The sequence below is a fragment of the Lipotes vexillifer genome, unplaced genomic scaffold, assembly GCF_000442215.2.
Source record: "Lipotes vexillifer unplaced genomic scaffold, Lipotes_vexillifer_v1.1 scaffold210, whole genome shotgun sequence".
Lineage (NCBI taxonomy): Eukaryota > Metazoa > Chordata > Mammalia > Artiodactyla > Lipotidae > Lipotes > Lipotes vexillifer.
This window is the reverse complement of record NW_006786662.1, coordinates 660,274-674,110: the sequence shown is the minus strand read 5'-3', so window position 1 is coordinate 674,110 and position 13,837 is coordinate 660,274. Positions and strand designations below refer to the sequence as shown.

The window sequence follows — 13,837 nt, the reverse complement described above, 5'->3', positions numbered from 1 at the left end:
AAAGGTCCCAAAAAAAAAAAAAAAAAAAAAAAAAAAAAATCTCAAAATTAATTTAGAAGTTTTCTTCTAAATACTTCTAAAATGCTTCTAATACTGGCATTGTTGTTTTGAAACTATTTTATGGCTATTATAATCCATAGCAAATAGTTATGTTAGTGTTGGTATCAACCAAGGACTACAGTGGAAGAGAAAATAACACAACTATAAAGTTCAAAATGTAAATTTGGAGATATCAATATTTGATATCTTCAATCAAATTCACAGGACTGGACAATTTGAGTATCAAGCAGTATAATAAGAAAAGAGACTGAAATATTCTATATTATAAAATTCTATGAGTTCATAAGACCACTAAGAAAGAGAGAAGAGCAGGGAGAGAGAGAAAAATGCGAAAGCAAAACAAAATAAATGAAACAAAGAATATTCATTGGACACCACTGAAAGTAATGACCTTACTGTAAAAGTCTATCAATATAAAGGTAGGCATTTATTCCTGTCTTTCCTCTACGAATGATTCCAAGGTAACCAAATAGTTATTAAATAAATGATTCCAGTTTTTAAAATGTGGAAGGAATGTTCAAATTCGAAAACTCAGTTTTTGTATCCCCCACTGCATTAATTGATTCAGGCCACATTAATCAATGGGTGAAAACATTAGATAAAAGGTTTGTGGGAAACTTTATAATGGAACGTTTAGGCTATCACTCACATACCTAACATGCAACTGTAGCATCATTAAAAGCAAATAATCACTGCATGACTCCTGACGTAAGGCAATACGAAGCACAGAGCAACCCCTATGCAAAATTCTTGCCAAAAAAGACTAAATTTTAATTAACTCAAGCCTGCTGCACTAGCTTTCATTTACAGGACATGAAATATTTATAGGCACAGTGAAACAATTTTAATACACTAAAAGGAAGTAAATGGACAAACCCAAAATGTGGGACACTGTATAGGACAATTAACATAGGTTTTGCAACAAATCAATGGCATGGAGGAAAAAAAGTGGAAGGACTACTACAGATTAGATAGGACTTCAGACACCTATGTAAATGTAATATGTGGTCATTGTTTGTGTTATGATTCAAACAAACCCTGATAATTTTAAGAAAATACGGAAATTTGGATTATGGATTATCAGTTGATAGAAGGAATCACTATTAATTTTATTAGGCAACACAATGCATTGTAGTTAAGTAAGAAAGGGCCATATTATTAAAAACCATCTCCTGGTATGAAAGGATGAAACTTTATGATTTGGGGATTTGTTTTAAAAAAGAAAAAATACAATAAAAAACAAAACAGTAATGATGGACCAAATGTTGACTATAGTATATGGAATCTCCATGTATTCATCTTATAAATGTTTGAAATGTTCAACAATAAAAAAATGAAAGAAAAAACAAAATAGGCAAACAAATTAAATTAATATTAAAATAGGCAAACAAATTAAATTAATATCAAGAAGGCCTAGGTAGAACCAGGCCTAAACACAGAAAGCAGGCTTACTTCTACTCCTCCACCTGCTCCCATCCCATTTCGTGATATTTCAGTCCAGATCACATTTCCTAACCACCACAGGATGGAGAAGGTGGAAAGAATGTACCTTCTGGGGGTCCAATAATTTAAGCCATTAGTAGTATACCAGAGTAATGTTTTTATCTAGTTCATTATTTTCTGCCAGTCCTTGATTATTGATTAACCATCATTTAAGCCCTTATCAAGTCCCTTGAGAATCTCACAGTTAAATTAAAAAAAACCAAACAAACAGAATTTTAAGCCAGGTATTAAAAAACATGAGATTTTTATTTTAGACTTACCACACTGGAAATGTATAGAAGTGAGTTGAAGCTGAATTTCAGTGGGCAGAAGAGGGAAGTTGGGTAGTAAGAAGTGAGAGCAAGAACAGAACACTCTTTCACAAGACTTGACAGCAAGAGGAAGAGAGATGAGGCAATGGACGGCAATAGGAAGAATCTGACATGAGAAAGGCGATAAATGATGGAAGAAGGTATCAGTAGGAGAATGACAGGTATATTTACGTAAAATAGAAGGGCTGGTCTTAAATAAGAAAAGACATTTTCATCACTGAATTTTATGGATTACAAAGAATAAGGATGGAAACGCTATTGATATATAGGTATACAGACAGACAGATGGAAGGACAAAGATGATTAGGGAGATTCAAACTGATAAACTCTTTCTTTTATGTGGTATTAGTAGCCTTACCTAAAGAAGGAAAGGTTAGTACAAGTGATGTATGTAGGTAAGGAGAGTAGTGTCATACCAGGAAACAGTTGTGACAGTTGCTGAGAAGTATAGAAAGCATAGGGCCCATAAAAATATGATGGCAACAAACTAGGGTACTGTATTCTTCAGTAGAGTTCAGATCACTGTTGGTTATAAGAAAAGGAACAGGGAGGTGAATATACTAATTTAAGGAGCTACTAACAACCACACATTTGCCAGTGGTGGGAGCATATTCCTTTTATATATATTAAAACTAATTTTGTTTCCTTCATAAATCTGGATAAAAGATTAAATAAGTATGGCTTGGATAAAATAAGCAAATTAGTGATGGTGGCCTATTCTCAGAAAAGAATAAATGAAACAAAATATAATAATGAGAAATAAATGCCAATATATTTAAATTCCACTGTTCTCACCAATTCGAGTGATTTTATTATGTGAAAGTTCAAGATTTTGGATATTAGTGCAGCCATCCAAACCATGAAAAGAAGTCAGTTGATTTTTATTAAGAAGAACAACACAGAGATTTTCTAAATTTTCACAGTTGATAGTCTCAATATTGTTTTCCTAAAACAAAGAACAAATGTAGTTAGTTTTATTTCAATGGCTTATTAATGAAACATTCAAAGCTTGCAAAAAGAGGGAAGATGAGATATATGATCTTTAAATGAATATCTGAATCCTTAACTTTTAAGATAACTATGTAGAGTGTTATACTATCTAGATGAAAATACTAAGTAACCAAATAAATGATTTTGTATTTATTAATAATCTTTTAAAATACAGAAAACACAGAGGATCATATAACAAAATATTTCAAACTATCTAAATGAACAAGAGTGAACATTTGGTCATAGTTGCTAAAAAACTTATTTTAAAGAAACCAAACATGGAAAAATTTGAAATCTCCTCATTTCCCTTCTTCAGTCCCTTTTGCTATCTTTCCCTCCAAAGAATACCAATACCATGAATTAGGTATATATCTCATGTACAGATTTATACTTTTACTAAATATACACATCTCTGCAATACATAATATTGGTCTCAATGTCAAGATCATATGTCATGGATGCAATAGCAATTCTCTTCTTTTAAGATTTCAGAAAGATAAATGGGCTTCTAAGAATCTTAATGGTGTAGTCCTACAACATCCTTCTCAAAAATATGAATATAGCCTTTGTCTAATGGAGTAAACTTAATAAGAAGCATAGGAAACACAAAGTTTGAAAAGAAAAGCATATTGGTGGAAGCACAGTCAGTTTGAATTGAAAATAATATAATCTAAAATAAAAATAAAACTCTAGCACACCACCCCCCCAATCTTCTACGAGAAAGAAACATTGAGAAAAATTCTTAGCTTCAAAACAGGGCACTTCTTATGGAAAAGAAAGTATGCCTTTGGGGATTCCCTGTTGGTGCAGTGGTTAAGAATCCACCTGCCAATTCAGGGGACATGGGTTCGAGCCCTGGTCTGGGAAGATCCCGCATGCCACAGAGCAACTAAGCCCGTGCGCCACAAGTACTGAGCCTGTGCTCTAGAGCCTGTGAGCCACAACTACTGAGCCTGTATGTTGCAACTACTGAAGCCCACACACCTAGAGCCTGTGCTCCACAACGAGAAGCCACTGCAATGAGAAGCCCATGCACCACAATGAAGAGTAGCCCCTGCTTGCCACAACTAGAGAAAGCCCATGTGCAGCAATGAAGAACCAATGCAGCCAAAAATAAATAAATAAATAAATGGGGGAAAAAAAAGAAAGTATGTCTTGAGAATGGAGTTAAAAGCCTAGTGGGCAGAACCAAGAGTCACAGAGACCCATTCCCATGGAGCAGAACCAAGTCCTTATTAATAACTGATGGTAGTTTCTTAGCTATGGACCAGGGGCTGCCATGAGCTTCTTGTTTTCTCCCATATTGAATGGTAACAACTCTTGTAATTAATCAAGTCCTGTCTCACCACTGTATGTGGGTGTGGGGGAAGGAGGGAAGACAACTTTTCCTTTAACTTCATAGATCTCTGAGTTGAAAGAACTTTCTCTGAGAAGCTCATCTCCACTTGGATCTGATTTAGATGAGAAGACCCTGTGCTCAAGTCTGAGTCTGATGCCATGAGTTAATGAGACTTTGGGGTCTTTGGGACATGAGTCCTTTTGCATGCGGGAAGGATGTGACTCATTAGGAGCCAGGGGCCAGACCGCAGGAGATTGTTACTTTGTAAGCAGTTCCAATAAACCTCACAACCCAATATTCACACATCCATATAGTCCCCTCCCACATGAACTGAAAGCTCAGCCAATAGAACACAAGCTAGCATGATGCCAGCAGATGCTTGACAAGCACTTCATATTGAAGCTTGTCTTTTTGGAAAGCTCACCCTTTTAAGATTCCCAAGAAAGCACAGAGAGAGAGAGAGAGAGAAATTCCAAATTCCCAAGGCACCAGACATGTAAAAGAAGGCATTTTGGACATTCCAGCCCCAGCTGCAAATTACATAAGAGACCCAGGCAACACGGTATGAAGCAGATGAAATGCCCAGATAAGTCTGGCCTCAATTCACGGCCCACAGAACTGTGAGCAAATAAAGTGTTTGCTGTTTTTAATTAACTAAATAATGTGGTCACTTGTTATGCAGCAAAAAGTAACAAAACAATAACTATATCATCTGCAAATAGAGATAGTTTCCAGGTCATACCATCTAATCACCTTCCCTGTATGGTTCTCACAAATTTTGGCTCTTGATCTCTTTTAGACCCTGAGTTATAGGTTACTTTAGTAAATGTTTCTTCAAAATTGTCATTTCTTAAAATGTACACCTGAATTACACCTTACTCCACTTTATATTTTATTATAAAATAAATATTGAGAACATAGGACATACCTGTGCATCAATGTACTTTAACTTTTTGCAGTTACTTAGGCTGTGCAAAGAAGTTAATCCACAGTGCCGAAGAGACAGAAACTGAAGATTTGTACACTCTGCCAGTGTGGAGAGACTACAACCTGGCAAATCTTGAAATGTTACTGTTGTAACCTAGGGAATTCAAGAAAAATGGAACACATAACATTATCGAACTATAATGAATATAAACTATACTAGCCTTGCAAAATTGTTTTTAAAACTTCATCTAAAAAATGTAATGCTATATATTGAAACCTACACTTATTAACAACTCAATTTCATTTAAGCTATCTGGCCATTTTGCCAATTTTGTTCCCTCATAGAAAGACAAAATAATGCAGTCATTCATGACCAATTCAAGTTCAAAACTAATATGCATAGAAGCAATAATAGTGTAATCATTTATTAGTTCACTGCCTGATTTTTCACCAAATTCATTTTCCTTGTTTTTCATGTCCCTTGGCATTATTTTCAGGCTTGCACTATATAAATGTTTAAGATCTGTGTTTGACAGTATCTTAGGGATACCTGGATAGTACCAGAAGCCACAACAAGTCAGGGGATAGATTTTATATCCAACCTGCCACGCTTCAACTAGAATACCTTAGCTATCTTCCAAAAAAGAAGCAAGTTTAACTGAGAAGAGATATTATAGAACCTGTAATAAGTAGGAGCATGCAATAATAATTGAACCACGCAATAAAAACTACATTCTATTATGTCTTCTGTATTATAAAGGTATGAATCATTCCTTACTACTGAATAATGTAATATACCCAGCGCATATAGAATCTGCGGTATAAAAAATCATGAATAGTTCTTAACATACATTTACAACATTTCTTATTATTGAGATATTACTGTGGACTCAATATTTCCTTTTTTCCTAAGGCACTTTTCTCTTTTTAAGTCTTTTCAACTAAAGAAAATTCAATATCAAATAATGTATTCAACTTTATGGTATGCATATTAAGGACTACACTTAGAGTTCTACAAGAATATGTCAGATAGAAATATTTTGAGATTACTGAAAAGCACTCCACTTATTAAACTCAAGAGCTCTCACCTAAGTAAAATTGGCACAGTAATAATGTAATATGTTGGTTCTTCACCATAATTGAGTCTGTGCACTAAAATAACTACATAAGCTAAATTGCTTTATAGTAAAAATACTTTCATACTGTCACATCACAAGTCCTAAGGCCAGGTTTTCCATGTACTGAATAACAATTCTAAAATGATTAGCTTTATAGTATATATCATACTAGCGTATATCTTACACAGAAGAAATTTTTTAAATGTTTTATTGAAATTGAAAGCATTATTACTCCAAAAAACCTGGAAAAAGTATAAAATTCTTAAGTGCAGTAACTCCTCTTCATGTGAAATATTTCCTGTGCATTAAAGTTTTACATTTACATATTTATGTAAGTAAATGGGCAGACCATATGTTCATGGAAATAGAAGAGATTAGTCTACTCCTTGCTTTAAGTAGCAAAAGCAATAACTGATTATTTTTAAAACTTTGGGTGAATAGAAGTTTCTAGTTTCATAATGATTTTAGGCATTTCTCAATTACTCATAATATAAAACAACTTTTGAAACAAATTTCTTTTTTATAATTTTTTCAGAAAGAAAAATATTAATCTACTTGTGTCAGGATAACTGCTGTGTAATGCCCACTTAATTTGTCCACAAAGAGATACTATAAATTCTGTAACTGGAAAACGGGCTCTATACTAAAAAACTGAACACACTATTTAGAACTAAGCACTTAAAAACTGAAAACCCTACAGCTGCAGCTTTATAGTAATAAATGCTGCTCTACCTTATAATTTATATTATCCTGCCTGATTTAATAATATGCTGCTTACAATCAACTATATAAGCACAATTAAGTTCTAGTTATGATGTGGCAACCTCTCTAATTTAATTACAGTACAGGAGTGACAGCTGTTGCAATATTCTTGTTGATAGTGTCTGCTTGTGAATATGAGGTATTTCATGGTACTTCCTCCTCCCTTTTATCAAAGATTTAAAATTTTTCCTTATGATATAGCAATTTATTCTCTACCGCGCTCTAGTTTTTTCCAAACTTATGAGATCAAATAAACTTTTACATTCATCATTTTGATACATGCATGACAATAATTACATAAATAGAACTGCCTTATGCTCTAAAAATTAAGGTCAAATAGAATTAGTACTCACGGGTGTTCATTACTGCATGGTCAGCCTGATAAAAGAGCAACTGGGGCATAGTGGATGGTCGCTAAATTCTTCTTAAAAAACTAAACGAATAAACTGTCTTAGCCCTATGGCAAAACTAAAATATTTATAGCATTCATAGTTTCGTTCTCTTACAAAGAATAATATAAAAATATTTGGAAGATTAATATTTTTGGTCTCTCATGACTTGAAAATGAACTACTCCATCTATAGAAAACCTATGACTCATTCATTATATTTTGATAAAAGATCACAAATCAGTTTTCCACTTAATCGTCGATATTTCCCCAAATCCTTGACAGTTTGGGTAAATAAAATGACCTAAAATAGCTACAGATTTTTTATAGAGTTCACTCTCAGTTACTGTTGAGTTCAACGGAAGCAGTGTCAGTCATCTATGGTAGACTGTAATTACAAAAGTAACGAAAGCAGTGACTGTTTTGCTTTATGTTCAGTGCCACAATCTCAAATCTATTTAACCTGGAGAAATAATATTGTTCAAAAACTCAGCGGCAAAGAGACTGAATCTGAGGTATGATTAGTGGCTTAAACGAATGAGAACATAACTTCAAGTAAATCACGTGCCATCACAACACCAGTTAATTACAATTTGCCTTGAATGAAGTGAGACATTCAGCCCCTAAAATGTTATCATCCATGCCATGTTATAAAGCCATAGCAAAAAATCCTTAAGCTAGTACCCTTTTTTTGTGGTTGCTATTTAAGGCAAGTTACCATTAGTAGCAAAATGCCCAAAAGAAAAGAAAAATGAATTAGTTAAAGCATTCAACTAGGAAAAAGAAAACTATGTTAGTTGTCAATAATCACTTCTCTTCAGTCATATCCTTTGGGGATATTATTCCATATAGTAGATGATCCATCATTTTCAATGTTATAACGTATTTGATGAAAGAGGCTATTAAGCAGCCCTCAAAAATCCATTTGCCTTTCTCTTCAGATGTTTGAGATCCACATTTGACAATGACTATCATATATGTTAGGAGCGTAAGACCAGATTCTTCACATCTGGTATTTAAAAAGTCAACAATCCTATAAAGTAGGTATTGCTCTTCCCAGTTTATAGAAGACAAAACTGAAGCTCAGAAAGGGAAAGGTCAAGCACCTTGCACAAGGTGACACAGCCAGTAAATGGCAGAAATAAAATTAGAACCCTGATCTTATTTGATACAGGGATTGTTAGTACTTTATTAAATTACACTCAAGTAATTTTTATATTAATTTCATTTTTAATCAATACAACCTAGCTAAATTGTGAAGCTGATAATATGGAGATAAGATTAACATTCAGTTGGACTTCTTTTTCCATCCCTTTATCCATCCTCCCACTCATCCATCTCACAGTCAAGTAGTGAAAACCACTATTTGTCTGGCAATAAATAAAAATGTATGGACAAGAGGCAGACCTGAATCATGTCCTGAAGGCTCAAAGTGAGAGAGTAACATAAGCAAAATTAATTGATTACTGGGTGAAATTCCAGAAGAATAAATTTTTCTCTTCTAAAGGTTTACTCCAGAAGGACTTTACAAAGGTGGCAGATAATGACAAAGACGTGAAGCTAAGTGATTAGAAAATCAAAGTAAGAAAGTTACAGGATGGTTTTTATAACACTTCAGCACTTACATGGCACATGCACTTATATTTTCATGTTTATACTGTATATTTGATGCTTCAAAGGAAAATTAAATGTTGTTTAATTTAATTTTAACTGTTCAAATAGTTGTTTGAGTAGTAGTCAAAGGATTACAGGGTCCTTTAGAACATTGCTGCTCAAATTAGTCCATGAGCCAGCACCAACAGCATCACCTGGGGGCACTGTAAAAATGCAGTACGCTGCAGTTGATCACCAGGCCTAAAGAATCAGAATCAACGTTTTAATAAATCCCCAGGTGATCTGTATACACATTACAGTTTACAAGGTCTTGCTCTAACAAGTGTAAGAAAAGGTTAATCCTCACTTTATGTAAATTGACAAGAGTTCCATAGAAGGAACAGAGTGGGCAGAAGAAACACCAAGGAGAAAGAGGTTCATACGTCTTAACTTTCTCAGTGCTCCTCTCACTGGACAAAACAGAGAACCACAACGAAAGAGAAGAGCACTACTGGTTTCTCGAACTATTGAAACAAATACTATAGGCAAGAAGCTGTCACTCATGCCTAGCCCAAATAGATATTCATGAAGAAAATTATTTTAAATAAAATAAAAGAGTTAGTATCTAATGTCATCCATTCAGAAAGCCTGCAGCAACATCTTAGGTAGAGTAGGAAAAGAATGATTCCAGAGATAACATGACTAAAGAAAAAAAATGTAGTAGAAGAGCTATTGAGAGATTTTATATGTAACTCTATAGGTCTGATAGATATGAAAAATACATTGCCTAGGAAAAAAAATACACTTCAAAGTAGTTCTTGTTCTTTATACTGCTCTTTCACATCCCAGAGATCTCTTTAAATCCTACTATCTTGTTATTCTCTCACAGAATACCCTGAAATCTTATAGCAAATATCAAAATCTGCAGTAATGTATTTATGTGTATTTATTTGTTTAATGCCTTTTTGTCTACCATAGTCAGATCCATAAGGGCAAAGACTGGGGTTTGTTTCTGTCCCTTTAATCTAACAATAACTATGGATTGATCATATTAGACAGATGAATATTTGCTGAGTGAATGAATCAAATAATGCATATGTATTAATAAGAATGTTTCCTTTTCTAGGCATCTACCTATACCAAGAAACTAAATAAATTTTATAAATGCATTTGAGTTTCAGGCCCCAGATAAACATATGTATTTTAATCTTAAATCCTTTCTAGAACTTCACTATTTGAAATATTCTTTCCTGTTTTTCTACACATTTTTTAGTTTCTTATTTTTGATTGAAACTCTGTTTCCATAAACATAGAAAATTAGTAGCATTTGGTGACAACGACTTTAAATTTCAGGCATAGATGTACCATGTTTATATAGCAGGTGACTAAATAACTCTGTTTCTATATAGAAATTCTAGAGTCTTCCATTGTTGTAAGCCCTTCTTTCACAGCACTTGTGAAATCCACTTCAAGGAAATCCACTTCCTCCCGAAAGGAGCCACTAGGTGGTGTTGTGGCCCAGGACTAAAGCAGACTAACTCCTGAGTATCAAGCTAGGAGTTTCCTATTCTAATTCAGCTCTACATTCCCAGATACCTCCATTCTTGGAAGCCTAGTAATGGCTATAGGGCCCTTGAACACAGGTTTCAAGACAAATCAAAGCTCTTCATAGTGCTTCACTGAAGGAGAAGATGACCTGAATACTTTTAATTGAGGAGATCTTTTAAGTGCAACCTCTCTCAAATAGGAGAAATATTTCATTAGCAACTTCACTGATTAAGAGACAGAATTCTTGGATACAAAAAAAAGCAGACTCCAAGAAACAGAGAACAAACTAGTGGTAACCAGTGGGGAGAGGGAAGCGGGGAGAAGCAATATAGGGGTAGGGGACTAAGAGGTACAAACTATTATGTATAAAGTAAGCTACAAGGATATGCTGTACAACACAGGGAATATAACCAATATTTTATAATAACTATAAATGGGGTATAACCTTTAAAAATTATCAATCCCTATATTGTGCACCTGTAACCTATATATTGCACATCAACTATGCTTCAATTAAATAAATAAATAAAATACGCCTTCTATTTAGATTTTTAAAGTTACATTTTAGTGAATGGATCACAATTCAATATGAAAAAAGTATTATAAAATACCTGCTGTAAAGTATTCCAAGGGCCACACTGAAGAATTTCTAGTGTACTCAAAGGGGGCATCACGTTGACTGGGCATTTTACAAGTCTCTTTCTCCTAACAATTTTCTTCTGTTGATTTTGCTTGAAAATTTCAAACCAGGGTTTAAATGATTTTATCCAAGCAAGCCTCTTTTCTTCAATAGAAAATATAAGTGTTGGCTCTGGTACAGAGCAGGTCACTATATTTTCACATTCAGTTCTATTTTCATGACATTCTTCTGGAATTTCTTTAATCTGAGACTTCAGAGAGTTTACTTCTTTAAAAACCAAAGAGTTTTTTGCAGTATTGTCACCCAAATCTTCACAAGGAGCATCTCTACCTAAAATATAATTTTGCTTGTTTATTTTACCTTCTACATTTATCATAGCATCATTGGTGTTAAAAACCAAGTCACTATTCAGAGCACTGCCTTTTGGGTTCTCCTCAGTTTCTTTAGATTTTAAATCAATTTCTTTTTCTTGTAGTGTTATATTTTCCCCTATATCTGCAGGATTTTCTAATTTTAGTGGTAGTGGTTTTTGTTTTATTGAAATCACTGAAATTTTCTTCATATTATTGTTTTCATGTAGTGTTCCATTTTGTTCTGATATCTCTTTTTCTACTTGTTGTATCTTATTCTGTTGATTATCATCAATTATTTCCTGTGCTTCATTGTTTACCTCATTAATTTCTTGATTATGTCCTAATATTATTTGGGTTTCTTGTCTCATAATCTCATTTATGGAAGGTTTCATGACTTCTTTTTGTATTTGAGAGTTTAATTCTTGCAGCTGAAACTCTTCTTTCACATTTTCTTTTAGATCTAGGTTTTCCAATTGAGTTTTCTGGTCTATGTTTTCATAAATCCTTGCTTTTTTGACCGATTCTTCTGAACATTGTTTTGCTAGGTTTTCATTTTTTTCTTCCATTTTAAATACTGGCAAAATTGCTTGGCTTGATATAGATTCTTTTAATTGCACTTTCAATACAAGCTGTCTATCTACATTTTCTCTCTTATTCGATTCTTCAACTGGCAAAGGGGGAGCACCTTTCCACTTCTTTGACTTTTCATCCCCTAGTCTTCTGGCTACATCATCCTTATTTTTTGGTCTATCTTCGACAGTTAAATATTTGGCATTATAATCTCCGTTTTTTAATGCTCTACTTATTATTAGCTGTTTTCTTGCAGCTTCTCTTAATCTCAATTTTTCCTTCTCTAGTAGTTGCTCTCTTTCTTGTCTCAGGATGTTCTTTTTTTCTTCGTATTCTTTTTCTCTCCTTTTCCTTCCCTCTTGCTTCTGCTTTTTTATCTCTTCTTCTATTCTTTGTTCCTCCTCTAATCTTTTTCGTTTTTCTTCTTCCATTTGTCGTATTTTTGCTTCCTTTTCCTTCCACTCTTGAGCTTTCCTTTTCTTACTTTCTATTTGTTCCTTTATGATTGGGCCATATTTTTGGTAGGCCACAAATGCTTTATATTTAGCTTGAACTTTTACAGCTGCATTATGCTGCAGTTTTAACAAACGCATTTTTTCCTTTTCCTGTAGGTCTTTAAATTTTGTTCTTTCTTCTTCCATTTGTAAATGCAAGTTTCTAATAAATTCCTAAAATAAAGTAAGATAAATAGTAGTCAGCATAAATTAAATGTGAGATGTTACTAAAGTATCATCCAAAATATAGATTGAGAACAAATACTAAAACTGAAATCATAGTAAAGTCAATATAAAATTTACTTAGAGGAACTAAAGTAATTTGTTTTAAAGGGTATATTAATTTTTAAAATATTTAGGAGCTTCTATCAAATTAGTAAGTTGATACTGTAATATTATGGCTATACTAAGCCACCCAGACACAGATTGAGGAATTCCTTGCAGATAGAAAGCTTATGAAATCTGAATGATACAGAGAAAAAGAAAGAAAAGCCTCAAGCTAAAATCTGTGTAGGAGAAAAGGACTTCAGACTTTCCGAGATGGGAGTTTTGATAAAGGAACTAGCCCAGGGACTGCAGAAGTGGGGAATTATTTTGTGACTTATAATACCAGGAAGGTGAGGTAGTACATACAAATAAGCCTAGTTACATGTCTTAACCTTTCTCAACTATTAAGAAAGTTGATAAACACATTTTGCATTAAGTGAGATAATCTGGAGGTAGGTGAGAAAATATCATTGTCACTAATGTTCTAAAACAAAAGTAAACAGATCAACAAAATTTGGCAAATATTTGAGAAAAACTAACACAAAAGATGTGAGGCAATAAAAATGCTTCAATAAGAAGATGGAAGAACGAATTTCTGAGAAAAGAGCTATTTAAGTAAAAATTAAAATAAAGATATTTTTAAGAAAAAAATGTGTAAACAAGAATAACCTCATATAAAAATGAAATGCAAGTCCTCAAATAAAAATATATGACTCACTCAAATAAAAAAATCAATATAAAATTGCTGAACAGCTGATTGCCTAAACAAAAACTTCAAAATTAGGTGTTTCCCAAAACAACATATAAAACACAAAGCTATGAAATATATGTCAGAGATGTTCAGGTGTAAAGAGGATCAACACAGAAACCTCAACATATGACTAATAGGAGTTCCAAAATGAAGAACTGAGAAAAACCAAAGGAAAGAGAATCATAGAAAAATATGTTTTCTAAACCAAAAAAAAAAAAAAAAA

At 33.3% G+C, this 13,837-nt stretch overlaps 1 protein-coding gene across 1 annotated transcript in view; it reads right to left on the bottom strand.

Annotated features, from left to right (window-relative positions):
- Window positions 1-13,837, bottom strand: part of LRRIQ1 (leucine rich repeats and IQ motif containing 1) — a 172,815-nt gene that overhangs the window by 143,751 nt on the left and 15,227 nt on the right. The window contains 3 exon segments of the mRNA XM_007459063.1: window positions 2,670-2,820; window positions 5,132-5,284; window positions 11,151-12,770. Of these exon segments, the coding sequence (XP_007459125.1) occupies window positions 2,670-2,820; window positions 5,132-5,284; window positions 11,151-12,770 (1,924 nt within the window).